Source organism: Rhagoletis zephyria, unplaced genomic scaffold, assembly GCF_001687245.7.
Source record: "Rhagoletis zephyria isolate East Lansing unplaced genomic scaffold, Rhagoletis_zephyria_1.1 Rzeph_scaffold_00248, whole genome shotgun sequence".
In the NCBI taxonomy this organism is placed as follows: Eukaryota; Metazoa; Arthropoda; class Insecta; order Diptera; family Tephritidae; genus Rhagoletis; species Rhagoletis zephyria.
In genome coordinates this window covers 325,182-344,236 of record NW_016157332.1, presented here as the reverse complement: position 1 = coordinate 344,236, position 19,055 = coordinate 325,182, and the positions used below count along the sequence as shown (strand labels likewise).

The window sequence follows — 19,055 nt, the reverse complement described above, 5'->3', positions numbered from 1 at the left end:
ATGTAGATTTTCTAAATCAAATAGTCTTTTTTACATTTCAGTTTTGAGTATAACTGTCAGTCCCGCAAATCCCCCTGATCCGCGGAGTTGACGACCTCGATCCCGCAAGCTTGCTCGATTGCGATTTCTATGCGGGATTGGATTCCCTAGTACGAAGTGATTGGGAGATGTGATCCCACTGCTTATTTATATCTTGCTTGATTAAGCAGGAAGGTCGATTGGGTTTTCAGCATAACATAATATAAAAACCCGATTCTCTTATATATTTATTTAACGATTTTTTAATTTTTAAACCAAAATTCCTTAGAAGACAACAGGAAAATAAAATTTTAAGCACAAAGGCCTTTGGGTTGAACTTAGTATTGAGTAACAATGTTTTTAGCATAAAAAAGAAAAACTCGATTTTCTTAAAAACCTGTCGAACGATTTTTTTCTTTTCGGTCTTAAACAACGTTCGATCAAATTACTTCACATAAATTCGAAACGTTCGCATTTTCTTTCATAATTTCTATAGATATGTGATTAGCACGTGCACGTACGAGTGTGTGGTTTGTACTTGATTTCAAAAAAAAAGTTGCATACGTTTATTCATTTTTTTAAATTTCCTTAACAGTGAGTGCTAAAGTAAATGAAAAACCTTTTTTTTTCTTCATTTGGTTTAATTTATGATAAATTATATCATTTATATTTAATTAATTGGCAGATTTTACAAAGCGAAATTACTTGATTTCCGCATGTTTTGCTTATAAATTACAAATGAGCCGTAATTACGATAATGTGAACGTGCTTTTAAATTACTTAGAAAATATAAAAGAACACAAAAGAGCAAGAAAATCTAAAGTGCCAAGACTTTGGGTTGAACTTGGTTCCGTCCCACCGTGAATAAACGTCATTCATCGATAGACAGTTGCCAATCTCGCCTAGTCAATGTCGTCAATGGATTTATATCACCACCCTTCGCAAACGACGAGTTCCAGCAGTTTCGAGATGTCGCATTTACGGTGCTGATCAAGGCGTATTCATACAAAGTGGCAGCAATAATCTAAAAAAATGTACAAGTAATTTGTTCTTGTTTTTCCGGAGAAGCTGTCAAGGTTTACATGTATTTTGTTTTTGCTTTTACGGGTGTGCTGCCAAATCAGTAAATTTATCCAAACTCGACCCAAACATGCACAATAAATGTCCTTGGGTTGTGAAGGCATTCTACTTGATATCAACCACTTCTTCACTTGACTCCTTAAGCTCCACGTAATTAACACGCCTTTTACTTTGGTCCGACACCATCGAAACCGCACGCAACCGTACGACAACTAGTGCCGCTACAACAACAACATAACGATAAAACATCTTTCCACTCAGCAGCCATGGTTGGTTAACGATATCAAATATGCCCTCGAGCAATAGTAGGGAAGGATAATCTTCTTCTTGATTGGCGCTGTAGCCGCCTAAGCGATTGTGGCCGAGTCCAGAAAAACACGCCACCCGCTTCTCTTCTGAATCAACTGACGCCAATAGGAAATTGGATAATCAATTCGCGAATAAGCTGATCAAAATGCAAATATTTAAGTGTGTTTCCTTTTAAATTTTGACAGAAAGTCATGGTGTGTTTTGGTTTTCTCCGTTTATTACTTATGAACTTATATACATTAGAGCATACCTAGAGCGTATCTTAAATAAATTATAGTTTTATTACCTATGTATTACATAAAATGATTTGGTAAACAAGCCAAATTTATAAATACATTCGAGAGTGAAAGCGTGATTGGTTCCATACAACATTAAAAGCAATTACATGTATAAATGAAAGTGATTCATGTATGTAAATTAACCCGAACAATTCACATAAATATCATATAAAATATAATAAGTATATTTAATTTTTCTAATTTCGTATTCCAATAAATGTAATTTTAGGACAATAACACACCGAGGTGCGTGTGTACTGCTTCGTTTCGAGGATGCCAATCCGATTTTATTTTTTTTTTTTCGAATAGGGCAGTGTAAAAGAGTTTTGTTTAAAAATTGTTAATCGTTATTTTCTTATTTATATGTATATAGGGACACATGATGTGCTATGTTCGGAGCAGTGCTAGTTCACATTATCACCAAGCCATACTTACTTTTGTATTTGTATACATAGACAAAAATGCATACTTGCAATATACTTTAGTCATAGACAATGAATTTTTTAAAGAATAACGAATTTCGCTAGAAATGTTACACTTTTGTAAAAATGGTTTCGATAGACAGAGAAAGAGAGCGATTTATTTCGAACGTCATTCAGTTGCCTATGCCTAGAGACACTCAATATTAAGAAATATACTTATTTGAACTAACGTTTCGGTTTACATTTAGCATTTCGTTTTTTTTTTTGTTTTCTTCCCTACCACTATTAATATAAATACATATATCATTAGTTACATATATACGTATGGTTTATAGTTTATTCAGTCGACATTTACAGAGAAAGCACTCAATGTCTCACTCTTCTTGCCAATGGCCTTTGCTTGATATTGACCCACGTCATCCATTGAGCACTGAACTATAACAAAGGTGTAACGATTTCCATCTTTGGTGAAGGTATACTTTGTGGTGCTGTCATTTATTGGCTTGCCATCCTTTAACCATGTAAGTTGTAGTGGCTCTTCTTGTGTCTCACAGACAAATCGGCAGCTTTCTCCTTCTTGAACGGTTACAGAACTTGGGAATTTTGTAAATATGGGTTGCTTTGGTTCTTCCCCAGGTACGAGCACGTTTATGGTACAAGTACTGAACGATTCACCAACGTCGTTGAATGCCTCGCAGGTATAAGTGCCGCCATCTTCTGGAAAAATCTCAGCAATTTGTAGCTTATAGATATTAGCCTCGTTGGTGTATTGGAAGTCTTTGCTCGGTTTAATTTCCTTGTTGTTGTGTAGCCAAACTACGTCAAAGTGCTCGGCGCCGATGATGCGACAGGCAAGAGTTACCATTTCGCCGTCTTTTACAAAGCGTGATTCCAAATGGCTAACAATTTTCGGTGGTTTCGAGCTACTCGTCTGTCGCTTACTTGCATTTTTATCAAGTGCTATAGGAAATATAACAAAATAAGAATGTACATTTATTCAATGTCCGTAAAAGTTTAATTTATAACGAAAACTGTGTAAATAATTGGTATAATTTTTTTAAATAGATAGATTAATACAAATTCGAATAGCGGTTGATAATAAGTGCTGTGAGACTTGTGTAAGGTCAGCTCAAGCCGGCATATTTTGCGCAATTAATTTTTCTTTCAGTGCGGAGATAAAAATATTGCCAAATACTCACGCTTGACCGTTAGTTTGCATTTGGTTTCCACGACGCTTATGGAATTAGTAGCTGTGCAGGTAAATATACCTTCATCCTCAGGGAATACTTCGTGAATAGTAAGTGTTGCAACGCCATTTTTGTATTTCAAATCCATAATATCTGAGGATGAAATGAGCTTGCCATTCTTGGACCATGTTATCTGTGGTTCCGGATCTCCCTTGACATTGCAGGTCAAGATCAGCTTATCACCATCGTTTATTGTTAAATCTTGCAGTGGCTTCGTAAACTCAGGCTTGCACATTAGCGCATCGTCCGGAGGCACTAAGGGATTTTTGTTTTTAATTTTAGTAGAAAATACAAAGAATAGCTCGCAAACAGTGTTGGCATGCGTAAAGATTTATAGCGCAGGTGAAAACTTTTTGGACCGTTATTGGTAACAAACTTTCAAAAGATGTTGAAAATTTTAAAGCAACTATCAACTTATCAATGTCTTTCATATTTTTAAGAATAAAAGGATTTAGCTTAGCATGGCAACACTGTTTATGAACCGTGTAAAATAAGCTTACATATTAATTCTTTAGTAGCACTTCGAGATCTCGAAGGACTTCCTGGCGTGTGCAAACTACTGTTGCTGCTGTTATACTTCTTTTTATTGCTACTATTACTGATACTGGTGGTTGTGTTGGAGCTTGAGTTGTGAATGTTACTCTGAAATTCAAATAATTTGAAATTCACATATTGAAATGAAAGCAAGTTAGAAAAAGAACTGAAAAGCTGAGATGCAAAGTGAAGTAGAAGAATTTTAAAGATTACAGCTAAAAGTTAAGGCCTCGTGATATTGGGCCCCTTTCTGTTGTGATAAGTAGTAAATGATGGTTGAAAGTACCATAAATATGAAGTAAATCTGCAGAAACTAAGACGGAAGCCCGACATGGTGGTCGCTCAAATGATTATGCTCTCAGTCCTAAGATTGCCGGACCGATGTTTAAACCCCGCCATTCCACCCCAAACCTATAATCTATTTTATCCATATTACCTTTCCTCCCTAATGCACGATACAAGGCGCATTGTGCTTATTGAATAGTTTGCATCCAGGGATACCAGTATATCACCGTACGGCGCTGGTTCACAACAGGCGCAGTTATTATGAGTATAAGGACAAACTGCTGAGAAGCAAACAACATAACAAGCAAGTAAAATTGAACTTTTAGGCTTAGAATCCAGCTCTCAAGAAAAATCATAAGAAATATTTTTCTTTATTTCTGCTGCTTTTAAAACACTTGCCTTTGCTGTAAATTTAATTGAAGAAATAAATATACGAGCATTTTTTTCTTGAGAGCTGCAAACTGATTTAAGAAATTTTGATAGAAGAATATTTCTTTTCCATTTCTTGTGCGTCATTTTATATGATTATTTCGTTTTTTTTAAGCTGGAAACAGGCCTTTAATCTCAAACTCAAAGAAATTTTGATTGACATTTTTTGTTTTTAATTCTATACTTTTTATTTCGCTCTGAAGCATATGACTTAAGTACTTTGCAAGTGTCTGAACAATTTTATGACGCATGAATTGAGAGAACAGTTTCAGTTTACCATGGTGGAATTATACAAAGTCTTGGACATTGACAGCGTCCTCATTCTAATCCGCCAACTTGGCTCCTTCAGATAATCTTTTCTTCTTGACAAAGTACATCTTTCCCCTTTTAAATAAGTACTGAACTACCTCATTTAAGAAAATTGATTTGCAACTACTGAACAACTCCTTGACATTTTATTATTTCTGTTCGTTGACAACTGCGAATTAAACAAATAAATGAAGACTTTGTTTATACGTGAAAAATAAAAGGACGCGGAAGGAAATTGGCTGAAGCCGCCAATGTGGACACCAGAGGTTTACGCCGGCAAGCTTTGCGGCGGCGGCGTGGTCAACTTCAAAAATATTCGGCGGCGGCGGCGACGCCGGCGCGTCTGGAAACGCCGGCGCTACTGCTCATAAGGTAGATTTCAAAGAGCCATGAGGCTACTAATCTTATCATTTCAACTCGTCAGCGTTAGGCACTCGCCATGCCAATTATTCTGTTATTATAATTATATATATTTCATTATTGAATTAGTTTTAAATTTAAATATTGCTACTTCCTACTTGAATTAAAATGTTGAGTGTCTGGCGCTGATTGGTGGGCGAACAGAAGGAAGTCTCTATGTTCTCTACAGATCCGTATGTACTATTTAACTTTAAAGAAATAAACAAACTTTAAAAGTTTAGTTATTGGGGTAATTTATGTCGCTCTCAATAAATTTTTGCAATAATCTTATCAACCGTTATGTTAAATTACGGAGTTCTTACGATTTTTTGCGGATTACATATTGAAAACATGGTTGGTCTACTGTTTTCCAAAAGTTTAACCCATCAACTCGAACCAGAACGGGCCTTTTGACCCACTGTTGAAAAAATGGCTTATAGATGGTTAATATTTCTACTAAAATATGAAGCGCCAAATTTTTCTAAGGAGAACCGAATGTAATAAAAAAAAAATACTAATGTTTAATGCGAGGGAGCAAAACCTTCCTGGGGTTTAACCACCACTAAGGGATGCTAACGTAATTTTCACACAGCCACCTAGTACTTGTACACGTATGTGGGACCCCAGAATATAATAACTTGCGAATGTAAATATTAGCAAAAAATGTGTTTGTTTAAAATATTAAAAAAATACATAGAAAAATCAACTTGTCTTTGTTTTATCTCCAATAATTGAGGAGTTAGATGCAAAGAGGCCGCTTCTATTATAACTGCTTTCTGAGATATTGGCGTTAAAGTTTTTGATGTGTTATAACCAGGGAACGGATTTTTAGGACCTAAAAACCTATAAAAAAGGCAAAATAAAATAACGAAATAGGCTGGAAAAGGCAAAATAAAATAGCGAAAAAGGCAGGAAAAGGCACTAGGTATTGCAAAAAAGGCAAAACAAAATAGCGAAAAAGGCAGGAAAAGGCACTAGGTATTGCAAAAAAAGCAAAATAAGGCACTAAAAAAGACAAAAAATACTAAGAACAATTAAAAAAATACATTTATTTTAGAAATATTTATATTACAAGTAAAAAGAGAAAAACTATGAACTAGTTTCATTATATGAAAAATTTGTACTTTGAATCTTTGACTATTTTATCCTTTCGAGTTTCTAACTCATAAAACTTAAAGCTGTATAGTTGTAGTAACATTGAACCACAAGATGCATTTTGAAGTTTTCTGGCAGCATTTTCATTCGATTTTCGCGAAGAAAAGCCTTGAATGTACTAAATGTGCGCTCGACGTAAGTTGATACAAGTGGAGCCCAATTTAAATATGGAACGTTTGAAACGTTCATATTATCAGGTATAAGGGCGTTTTCCTCGCCCTTTACAATTTTATCTACACCCCTTATTGTCTCCAAGCCTACGTTAGCTGAGAAAACGGCTTTGAATTTTTCCAACACCAATTTGGCAAGAGGTCCCTGCGCTCCTATAAGCCGCATGGGCAAGTGCATATTTTTTAATCTTAAAAAAAAAAAAAAATTGTAAATGCTATAATCACTTTTTTAAAGGTAGAAAGGCAAAAAAATGCAAATATCTTAAAAAAGGCAAAAAAAAACGGAAAAATATCTTAAAAAAGGTAAAAAAAGGCAACATCAAATGTGTATACATATATGGAATCAGGGAAAGCTAAATCGTGGACGTTCTTAATCGAAAAAAGGCAATTTCCATAAAATCCGTTCCCTGGTTATAACTTTCTTGTTGTTATAGTAGGTGTATAAAAAAGTAGCATTGTTGTAGTATTGAAAAGAATTGTCTACTGCGGAAAAAATCGTTAAATTACCAGTATTCGACCCTAATTTAACTGTAATAAACGCTTTCGTCGAAAAATATGTTACCTATGTTTTTTCTGAGTTACGCTATTTTTGGAAAAATAAAGGACATCATATTCTTATCCAGTGGCCCTAATTATGCAAAAAAAACTAATTTAAAAATGTAATTTTCATTTCGTAAAATTGTGTTTTATACAAGTAGTATTTAGTTCCTTCAAACGATGTATTCAATGTACATACATCATGAAAATTTTGTACAAATTTCCTTAGGCGCCGAACGCCTCCGCCGCCGCGCCGATATTTTCGTAACACGGCGGCGGCGCGTGAGGAATGACAAAAAACGGCGGCGGCGGCGGCGTATACCTCTAGTGGACACCCAACCGGAGGTAACATACAGTTGTGTAGATATGCACAGCCGTGGCTGAACTTCTTCTATTGGTGCGCGCCTTTATGTCAAATACAAGGCAGGAACCGAAGCTTTTTATGGCATAAGTACACGTGGAGGTGCGCCATTTGCTACCCGGTCTTACCAGCATGCACCACTAACCACTCCACTTCGGCAGGCACCAAAAATACTGGAATTTGTGCTCTGATTAATAAGATAAAATGTATTCATTACACATTAAGTCAAAACAATTGGAATTTTTCGCTTTTACATACAACAGGTACAATGAGCTGTGGTGTAGTGGTTAGCTGTGCGCGCTTCTATTCCGAGGGGACTGGGTTCTAGTCAACATAAAAAAAAAGAGTAAAAAAGTATAAGTTCGGGCGAAGACGACCAATAAATACCCGGCACGTATTAAATATAGTTTTTCACTTTTCTGAAACTACCGTTACATAGCAAGCAGGAGCGGTTATACACCTATTTCAAATTTCTTCGATAGTTTGTTCAGTTCGACTTAATGAGATAAACTTATATAAGTGGGCGGTATCTCGCCCATTTTCCAAAATTCCATAATAATTTTACTTCTTTTCAAGGGATTGTTGTGAGTAGCAATTCTGAGTAAATTAGCGTCCTTAAATTCCAGCATTTCTGAAATTTACCGTTATGTGAAAAGTAGGCAGATTTTTAGTCCAATTTCAAAAATTTTCAACGTCTTTCTTTTATGTGACAAGAACGATAATTGTACTGAGGATGGTACTAATTGCTGGAACGGTTACCGATATACACAAATGTGGTCATAAGTGGGCGGAGCCACATCTATTTTCCATAAAATTTTTATAGGCGTATTTTTTGCTAAAAAGTTATTGCAAACATCAATTTTCAATAAATTCGCTTCAGTAGTTACTGATTTATCGAAGATTTCGGAATTCTCTAAAGTACACTTACCAAGTTTCGCTAAGATACATATTTCAATTTTTATCGTTTGCACAGACGGATGTTATGAAGTCCTGCGATGGTATATCAAAAGTGAACGGCTGTACACGCTAGTATTATCATGGTACTCAGCTCGTCGGGTGGGGTTGGGTCTTGCCGCACTTTCTTGAAGATGTCCTGACTACACACAAAATAAAATTCATGCACTTAAAGATTATTACCAGACCACAATAAAATATCCCACATTTAATTTACAGAAATCCCTTAAAATTAGCAGACAGATGCAAACGGAAAGGATGTCCCTTGATCAGCGCTGCCTTCCCTGCTCTTCCCTGCCCAACTATGAAGAGATACTTTATGCATCGCCATCCCAACCATACCTTCAAGTCTAAAGGGCTGACTATAATATGAATAAGCAAGCGTATGCAAACGTGCGACTACCCATAAATCCAATTCTGAAACTATAATGTACTTAACAAAAAGTTTCGTCAAACGTCATTTGCTTAAGGAAAGAGCGATACAGGTCGCACCTTCCGTACGGAATCAGCTGTTTGTACTCGTATGTATGTATGTACATTGTAACACATGTAGTGGTGTCGCTTTGGTAATTTTTTACCGAAATTTTTATCTTTGCGTATTTTTGGTAATTTGGTAACTTATATTTCAACTTGGTAACTTTTTCGATTCAGTCCTACATGTAACATAGGTCAAAACAAGTTCTGGTTCCACATTAGGAAGTGGACCGTAAGCGTTTCCTTTATCAGAAATACCAGGTAGTCCTGAAAGTTTCGCAAGGCGAACAGTTCTTCTGAATTCCTAGATTACTATAATTCTGTGATCTACAACAAACTGCTTGATAGTGGCTATTGTTATATCTACCGAGTCCATTTCCAGAAGCGCGCCCCTGTTACTCACTTTCGCTACAATTATAACGAGTTGTCCCTTCTTGTTATCTACGTTCTTTGGTCATAACTGGACAAATGTGGATTTTAAAGAGCTCCGAAATTTTAGTTTAGTTTAAAATAAGTTTGGTAATTTTTGGTAAAATTTTGGGTAAAAAATAAAAACATGTGGCAACACTGAAGACATGTAAGTAAAATAGAGCCACCTAAAAGTCTACACTACGTTGCTTATGCATTTGACAGACTATTCATTCATTTTCTGACAGTCAGTTACGGCAGCTTATTCACATTATAGTCAGCCCTGAAGGCTTAGGTCATCTCACGACTAAGAAATTTTAACTCATGCTTTCATTTCACAAGCTACAGTTCAGTAAAGTTATTTATAATAATATGATAATAAATGCAAGGGAATCAATCCTTAGCTATGAAATAATTATCATAATAACAATTATCAATAAAAATATTGTAATTCATTTAGCAACCAAAAATTTACGAAACATTGAATCTGATCACCCTATTCGGTCAGCATGAAAACTATATGTACGTACATTGATATTTATAGTTATGTGTAGATATAAGTATAAGTATACGTTTTACATATATGTATATTATTACAGCAAAAAAAAAAACATTTAGAAAAATTCAATTCGGTAGGTGGAATCGAGGAGTCGAACAGCGCTTGGTCTTCGCCCGTAGTTCTTGTACGCAAACCAGGTAAGGTACGACTGTGTTTTGATAGTGGGAAGGTTAAAGCTGTCACCGGCATATCGAAGGAATTTTGGTCAGACTATCGCGAGCGGAGTACATCTCCAGTTTGGATTTAAAAGATGCTTTCTTGCAAATTCCTTTATAGCGGAAGTCTCGCGGGAAAACGGCTTTTACGGTACCCAACAGACCGCTGTATCAATTTACTGTGATGCCGTTTGGTCTATGCAATGCACCACAAACAATGTGCAGGCTAATGGATCGAGTTATATCATATAACCTAAAATAAAGAGTCTTTGATTGACACCTAGAACTATTGAAGGAAGTTACCGTTCATATGCACAACGCTAGATTAACAATCAACATCGCTAAGAGTAAATTTTGTCTGAAGTGCGCTATCTGGGCTATATTGTGGGATTGGGAACCTTGAAAATTGATCCGGGAAAAATTGAAGCGATAGTTAATTATCCTGTTCCAAGAACTGTGAAGCAGCTTCGCAGGTTTCTTGGAATGGCCGGATGGTATAGTAGTGGTTGTTTTTAATTTTGCTGAGGTAACTCAGCCACTGACGGAACTTCTTAAAAAGAAGAAATCTTTCGAATGGTCGGATAAGGCTCGTCAAGCTTTTGACTTATTAAAGGCTAGGTTGACATCTGCTCCGTTTCTGGCTAATCCAGATTTCAAGAAACCATTTGTCATCCAACGTGATGCCAGCTTACATGAAATTGGCGCAGTACTTCCGCAGGAAAATTCAGATGGTGAGGAGCCGTCGGACCAGAAGGACCTCAGTGGGCGGCTAGCGCACTGGGCTTTGAAATTTCAAAGTTTCGATTTTAAAATCCAGCACCGGAAAGGCAGTGCTAATGTCGTGCAAGATGCACTTTCTCGGATTTATTATGATGACATAGTTTCTTCAATTAAGGTTGATTATGTTCCGGATATAGACTTGCTTTCTTCTGCTTTCAATCGGAAAAGTTCCCGGATTTAAGGTTCATGATAATAATATATATCACCGGAATGAGTTTTACACAGGAAACAAAGACATAGAAGACGCAGCGTGAGAGCTTTTGTACCAGTATAGCTGCGAAATGAGGTTGTGAAGAACCTGCATGATGGTCCTACGTGTGCGCACAGTTGAGTGGCCAAGACTACAGAAAGGCTGCGACGATACTTTTATTGGCCTGGATTACATCGCACGGTACAAGAATATATTTCGAGCTGTAATGTATGTAAGACTACCAAGCACCCGACGAGGGTGCTGCGGCCAATGGTGGGGAAATTCACGCTTTTAGAAAGGATATTCCAGGGATTGTATATAGATTTAATAGGCCCCTTTCCACGATATAATGGCGGACATATTGGTATTTTTATTATACTTGACCACATGTCTAAGTTTACATTTCTTTTTCCTCTAAAAACTGACCAACATCCCTATCGTTAATTACTTAAAGGCCCATGTGTTTGACGTCTTTGGTGTTCCAGAGTCGTGGCATACCAAACCACTGGATACAGTCCTTACTTCGTTGGTTTTGCGTTGCTTAAAAGCATTAACATGAAATCGGAAGGTTTGGTCGAAACCAATCATCATTACGAAAATATATTAAACGTTAGAGATAGAGTAAGGACTAATTTGCACAAATCCTTCGAACAAAATAAATGCCGGTATAGCTTAAATCTCGACCCATTCAGTACTCTGTTGGTCACAAAGTATATTTCTCCTATATACCCCAGAGCGAGATGTCCAAGTCGTTCAATGCTAAATTAGCTAAGACATTTCTCAGCGCATAGGTTCGAGAGAAGTTCGGATCATCATACTACATTTTAGAAGACAGTCATGATAAACTAATAGGCACCTTCCATGCTAAGGACATCCAGGCTTGTTGAACTTCTCGCCTTTTGCAGGAGTTTTGTAAAAACATTTGCAATGCTTTATCAAAGCACCTGTGTTGTGAGCGCGATTTTTATCAGCCGTTGCCCGAAAGCATAAGTCTTTATTAATTGAAATAAGTAAGACGCCTGTCAAACAGACCGGTCAGACGTTTTGATCGAACTTCCGCGGAGAGTCTCTTTCTTTTTTGCTTGACATCGGTCGGACAGGCTACACGCGTGCTTAATTTTATATAAATTAATCGAGCATCGTCCCAGGATTTAGACTAGCACAGTTTAAAGTTTTATGGACAATACCATTCCGGTTAACGCGGATAAATTATTTTTTGCAAATTCCGATCTCCGAAGTATGAAAGCGACAGTTCAGGGTTCAGAAAAGAAAACAGAACTCCTACTCATCAAAAAAAATGACTAGATAGGGTTTATACGAACAGGACAGTCTGATTGCTTCCTTCGGAAAAGTGACATATTTATTAATTACAAAAAGAAAAATTGTAATGCATTTTTCTTATCATTAAAATTGGATTGGTTATATAAAAAGAAAGAAGGGAAATAATTAACTATGTATATATGTAATTTCACACATTGTTTAAAATGGAAAAAAACTTAAATTTTACATAGCAACATTTAAAGTACCCTATAAGTACCCCTCTGAACAATTATAATTGTAACAGCTCTGAAGATGCGTAAATTCGTGGTTCAGGCATAGCGGTAGTAGGTGTAAGAAGGAAAAAAAAGATCATTCATTCAGTGATTATTCTATTATATCAGTGGTGCACACGGGAGTCTCCGGGAGCTGGCTTTACATACAAGTCGTGTGTGCGCAGCTACCGAACTTATGCGTCGCTAGCAGCCGGTCAGTTTGCGTTTGTACTTCATGCTGTAAGCTAGGGATGGGTAGTGGGGTGTTAAAATTCGATTTTTTCCGAATTTCGAACATTGCCCAACCATTCGATAGTTCGATTCGAAATTCGGTGGTGAAAATTTGATTTAATTCGAATTTTTTCGAATTTCGCAAAATTTTTTGAAGTGAAACTTCTTAATAGAGTTCGGAGATGTTTGCGTTAAATATTTAACACCCAGTCATAAAATCTGTATCGTTCGTTGGATTTTCAAAAAGGGGGTAGGTGTCAAATGAAAGGGCTTGCCCTGTAATCCCTGGGTAAAAATCGTTGGGATTATTATTATTATTATTAGATGTGTAACATGGTTTTAGTTTTGTTCCATATGTAAGAAAATCAAAATCAAATTATTTAAATAATAAGTTAAATATATTACTCCAATATGGGTTTCAAATGGTTTTGAATAAACTTTCTTTTTTAATTACATTTGGGAGGGTTGCCACCTGTTTGAAAAGTCGAATTTATTTAAAGAAGTGTTGTACTTAAAATACTATGCAACAATTTAAATATTTTTAAGGTGCTTGCCGAGAGTGGCCACCTGTTTAAAAAGTTAAACTCAAATTACACTGTGCAACAGCCGAAACCAGCCCGGACTTTGATAACATTTTCTGAATGTATACCCATTAAGTAGTAAAACGCGCGATGGATTTGCAAAAGTTACCTCGTATTTTTATTTTATGGCCTACTAAAGTTTTCATATCTCGGCCTAAGTAATAATAATAATAGATTGGCGCTTACACATACGTTAGTGTTTGGCCGAGCTTCTCCTCCGATTTGTGGCGTGCGCCTTGATGTTGTCACACAATTAGGAGGGACCTACAGTTTTACGTCGACTCCGAACGGCGATTGTATTTTTATGAGAAGCTATTTTTCATGGTAGAAATACACTCGGAGGTTTGCCATTGCCTGCCGAGGGACGACCGCTATGAAGAAAAAACCTTTTTTTCTCGGCCTAAGTAGTTTTCACAAAGTCGAAAAAATAGTTAAAATAAATGCGAAATTAAAGGTTAAAACATATATATTAAAGTTTCTTGGAAAATATTTTCGAATAACATTTGAACCCATTAGCTCCAGCTTGAAACGGTAATTTTTGACACTTCAGGAAATCTCGCAAAAAGCAAATTTGGCAGAACGTTACTGGATTGATTTATTGTAAAAAATTATTCTCCGGAAAATTTTACTAGGGGTCTTCTCAGGCAAAAGCTTCATGCTGCCAACGTAAAAGCCTCTACAAATTTAAAATAAAAAATCAACTAAAAAAAAGAAACTAGTCTTTTATAAAAAAAAATTTTAAAATAGAGTTTGGAATAACAGTTCCTTCTTTGCACAGATTTTTTGTTTTTATGCATCAGATCGAAAAACATGTATTCTTTTATTTGAATCCTTAAGACAAATGGAGTTCTACACACAGTGATTGCAAATTTAGTCAGAAAGAAGAAAGTTTAAGACTTGATTTTTTGCAAATAAAGATGAAATTCGATTTTTTCTGGAAAAATTCGATTTTATCCGAATTTTAGCAACACAAAGTTCGATTTCAAAAATTCTTCATTTCGGAGCTAAAATTCGATTAAAACTCGAATATCGAAGCTTCGAATATCGAATTTACCCATCCCTACTGTAAGCATCACATGCGCGAGCTGTTTTGCTGGGTACACACATACTGATACAAAACAAGTAAGAAAGTCTAAGTTCGGGCGGAGCCGAACATTAAATACCCGGTGCTAGTATTTAATATATGACTTTCACCTTTCCGAAAGCTACCGCTACATGGCAAGCCGGGGTGTATCAATTTTGAGTAAATTAACGTCCTTAAATTTCCAAATATTGAAGTTTCAAGCATTTCTGAAATTTACCGTTATATGAAAAGCGGCCTCAATTTTAGTCCGATTTCAATAATTTTCGATGTTTTGCTTATATGTGGTTACCGAGATACATATATGTGATCATAAGTGGGCGGTGCCACTCCCATTTTCCAAAATTTTATCATAAACGTATTTCTTGGTTAAGAATTGTTCCAAGCATAAATTTTGAATAAATTAGCTTTTATATTTACTGATTTATCGAAGATTTTATATTTCTCTAAATTACCGTTATATGGGATGTGGGCGTGGTTATTGTCCGATTTAAAAAATTGTCGGCCATTTGGTATGGTGTACCAAGGCCAAGAACTGTGCCAAGTTTGGGAGAAATTGGTGCAGCGGTTACCAAGATATACACATGTAACCATCGCAGTTTTCGTATTTCTGGAAATTACCGTTATATGGAAAGTGGGTGTGGTTACAGTCCGATTTCGCCCATTTTCAATACAAACCGACCTTGGATTAACCGAATATTGAGATATTTAAATTTTTGCTCGAGTTATCGTGTACACGGACGGACGGACAGACGGACAGACAGACATGGCTTAATCGATTTCTCTATTCATTCTGAGCATTTATGTATACATTTGTCTATATCTATCTCGATTCGTTTTGGCTGTTACAAACAACCGTTATGTGAACAAAATTAATATACCCTTGTGCACAAGTGCGCTCGGGTATAAAAATAGCGCTTGTGTTGGGAGCTCTGCCAACGCTGTGCACCACTGTATTATATACATACATATATATATAACAGCCTTTCCAACGTCCGACCATCTCATCAGGATCGGGAGAATGACATGTAAGTGCTCTTATTTTCTTTTTCTCTTAAATATGTATTGATAGACTTTTCGCTCATCCGTCAGCAAGAACGATAGAATACAAGATTGCGCATTCCCGCAGAATGACATTTGTGGCAACGGGTAAACAAAGAATATGTGTTTTCTTCTCGATTCACCAATTTCTCAAGCGATCTTTGAATATAGCAAATTAAGCACAACGTTAACAAAAAATATACAACCACTCTTGAAATGCGTTCAAAAGAATAGGTCTTATTAATTGCCAATTTCGAATTTTTATGTTTGTATTGCAGGTGCCGAAAAAGTGATAACATCTTGTCGCAGCGCATATTTTCCTGCAGAAAGTGGTCGATGCTTGCTTACCTCCGATTTCAGTTTGTAATTTGTGGTATTTCAACGTTTTCAACTTAACATGTCGTGTTTAAAAGTGGTCCGTAAAGTGCTTCATGCATATTACGCTCGTGTCTAAATTGTATGGCTTCTCCTGCCGGCAGAACTCTACCCACTTTCTGGCCAAGGCGTCGTCGCGGGGAAACAAAAAAAACTGCATTTGGGGGCTTTACCCCTACGGCTGCTGCAATTCAACACACGACACGACATTTTTTTAAAGTTTTTTTTTACAAATAAAACGTTCTTTACTTCAGAACGCACGAATTACTTCGATTTTTCACTTGAAAGTATGTATGTTTGCAATACGTTTGGACTTGTTTCTAAACAAAAAGTTTGTTTACGTATTGCCATAAATGTCAAAGTCGGCAAAACCAAAGTAGCGGTTTCGGAAATGCGCCACCTTCAGTTCATTTCACCGAATTCCGAGTTCATTTTCACAGAATAATCTAGAATAAATATATTTTTTGAATATTTTTCGGTTTTTGTGTTTTTAGTGCCTTTTTTTGCCTTTTTTTGATTTCATTATTTTGTTTTGCCTTTTCTGTCCCACGTCGTGATTTTATTTTGCCTTTTTTATAGATTTTTAGGTCATGAAAATCCGTTCCCTGCTTATAAGACTTTTAGCAGTACTTGTTGAAGGTCCATCAATGTTGCTTGATCTACTACTTAACCGTTTAGAGCCTGAAGCTAAGACTTAGAGCTATTTCAACAATATAAGAGTGCGCTCTCTGCCCATGTACACATTTGCATTCGGAAAACATTCTTATCATTTGATGCGAATGCGATGTGTAAAATGATACGAATCATTCGCATAACGAATGCGAATGCAAATATTCGCAAGATCCCTGGTACGTACATATAGTTTTCATGCTGACCACCCTACCAGATTCATTGTTCCTAAATTTTTGGTTGCTAAATGTATTAATATTTTTTTTATTGATAATTGTTATTATGATAATTAATTCATAACTAAGGATTGATTCCCTTGCAATTGTAATAATTATTATAAATAAATTTACTGAACTGTAGCTTGTGAAATGAAAACACGAGCTAAATTTTCTTAGTCGTGAGATGACCTAAGCCTTAGACTTGAAGGTATGGTTGGGATGGTGATGCATAAAGTATCTCTTCATGGTTGTGCAGGGAAGAGCAGGGGAAGGCAGCGCTGGTCAAGAGGAATCCTCTCCGTTTGCGTCTGTCTGCGAATTTTAAGGGATTTCTGTTATATTAAATATGGGATAGTTTATTGTGGTCCGGTAATAATCTTTAAGTGCATAATTTTTTTTTTTTGTGTAGTCAGGACATCTTCACCCGACGAGCTGAGTACCAGAATAATACTAGCATGCACAGCCGTTCTCTTTTGATATACTGATATACCTCCGCATGACTTCACAACACGGACAGGCGGACGGACAGACAGTCACGGCTTAATCGATTTGTCTTTTGATTCTGAGCATTTTTGTATACCTTTGTCTATATCTATCTCGATTTGTTTTGCCTGCTTTTCATACTTGCAAAATACAACTTTAGCTAAGGGAGTTTCAAAACGCCTCGGCACAACGTACAGCACCTCATATAATTGCATTATGTTAGTTTGCAACGTTTCTATCATGGCACAGAGTGCAGATTATTTGAAGGAAGCATTGGTACTCCTACATTTATTCAAATAGTTTACCTGATGTGTGGAGGAGTAGCTCGAGTTCTGATGCGTTGTTGTTGAAGAACTGTCGTACTGATTTGAGGAGGAGCCGGAAGTGAATCGACGTACCGTGTTAATGGGCGGTGGTGCTGGCTTCAATGGATGCTCTATATATTTGCGATCTATTCAAACAGAGAAATCAGAAATATTATTAAAATAATATAATAAATGTGAAGTATCGTGGAATTCGGCTATCATCTGCGAGCATTATATTTGTATGCACCTTGCTTTGAATTTGTTGGATTATCGACGTTCTCCTTGTTAAAACATATATTTTAAATAAGGTTGCATTTATTCATAACTGATAGATAGATCGGCATGCAGTTCGGAGTAAATGATCTACTATGAGGTTGTTCACGCTTGCCTGGTTATCAGCTTATGTGGTTACGTGGTTATATTTTTTATTCAGCTTACAATAATAAAATACACTACACAATAATAATTTTTAACCAGATAACCTGATACCCAAGCAAGCGAAAACAACCTCTATATAATTATTGCTACATTCGTAGTTATTTTTCATTCCAACGTTGGCTTGTGATTTTAGTAGAGAGCAAGACGCAGTTTTTGGCGAATTGATTAGTTCAAAGAAGTTGTGTATACAAAAATGATTAAAGTATGAATTGTTGTTGTAGGAAAAATGTTCAAGAGAGGTAATATATTTTATATAAGCGTTTTGGTTAAAACTATATCGGTATATGCATATGTATTGTTTGTCAGATATTTTACAAAGTTTGATTGGAAAATATAAGTATGTACATATAATACATAAGTGCAATTATTGAGTTATTGGCGAGTTGAATAACTGAAATGAATAACATATTTTACGGAAAATTTCCTCAATATTCTAATCTATTTTGAATAGGTGCAGGATGCAAACAAATTTATAATTTGGTGAACGGGGAACCATCTGCACTGGCTACATATTTTGTTTAATAATAAAAGTATCATGTCAAAATGCAACATTCCTGTCTAAGGAGTATTTGCTTTCGCAGATGTGCTTAAAAGTACGGGCAGAGGTTATAAGGTAAAAGATCCGAGGGTAAGCGTTTGAAGTAATTTGAGTATTCTTTTTAGTACGTATTTAAAAAATGTATAACTCAAAAGAAGAAACAAAAAAGTTTTAATGCAACCAAATAACAATAAATATAATAGAGGACTAAAATTTTAATGAATATATTACAAAAGAATTTTAAAAACATTATTTACAGAGAAGTTAAGAATTTCATATTTTACCTCCAGAATGCAGTATACTGTGAGCAAGTTCAGCCTGCTCAGGTGTTACCCATTCTCCTATGAAAAAATTCCATTTAATATTTTATATACATAGAGTAGAGCTATCATATACATATGTAGAATAGACCGTTCGTTAAAATTAAAATTTGGTTTGCCGGGCGGAAAAAGATGTGTTTTGGTCTAAAAATAAGCTGTGCAAAATTTTATTCGAATATGATAACTCTAA

At 35.9% G+C, this 19,055-nt stretch overlaps 1 protein-coding gene across 20 annotated transcripts in view; it reads right to left on the bottom strand.

Moving 5' to 3' along the window:
• Positions 1–1,604: 1,604 nt before the first annotated feature.
• Positions 1,605–19,055, bottom strand: part of bt (projectin protein bent) — a 276,654-nt gene continuing 259,203 nt past the window's right edge. For 19 of the 20 annotated variants that reach the window (XM_017609687.1, XM_017609704.1, XM_017609702.1 and 16 more), the window contains 5 exons: positions 18,830–18,886; positions 17,570–17,715; positions 3,855–3,996; positions 3,307–3,609; positions 1,605–3,067 (listed from right to left, as the gene is read on the bottom strand). In XM_017609687.1, coding sequence (XP_017465176.1) covers positions 2,448–3,067; positions 3,307–3,609; positions 3,855–3,996; positions 17,570–17,715; positions 18,830–18,886 — 1,268 coding nt within the window. In that variant the 3' untranslated portion in view covers positions 1,605–2,447. The remainder of the gene's footprint in view (positions 3,068–3,306; positions 3,610–3,854; positions 3,997–17,569; positions 17,716–18,829; positions 18,887–19,055) is intronic. The other variant, XM_017609690.1, reaches the window with a different exon arrangement.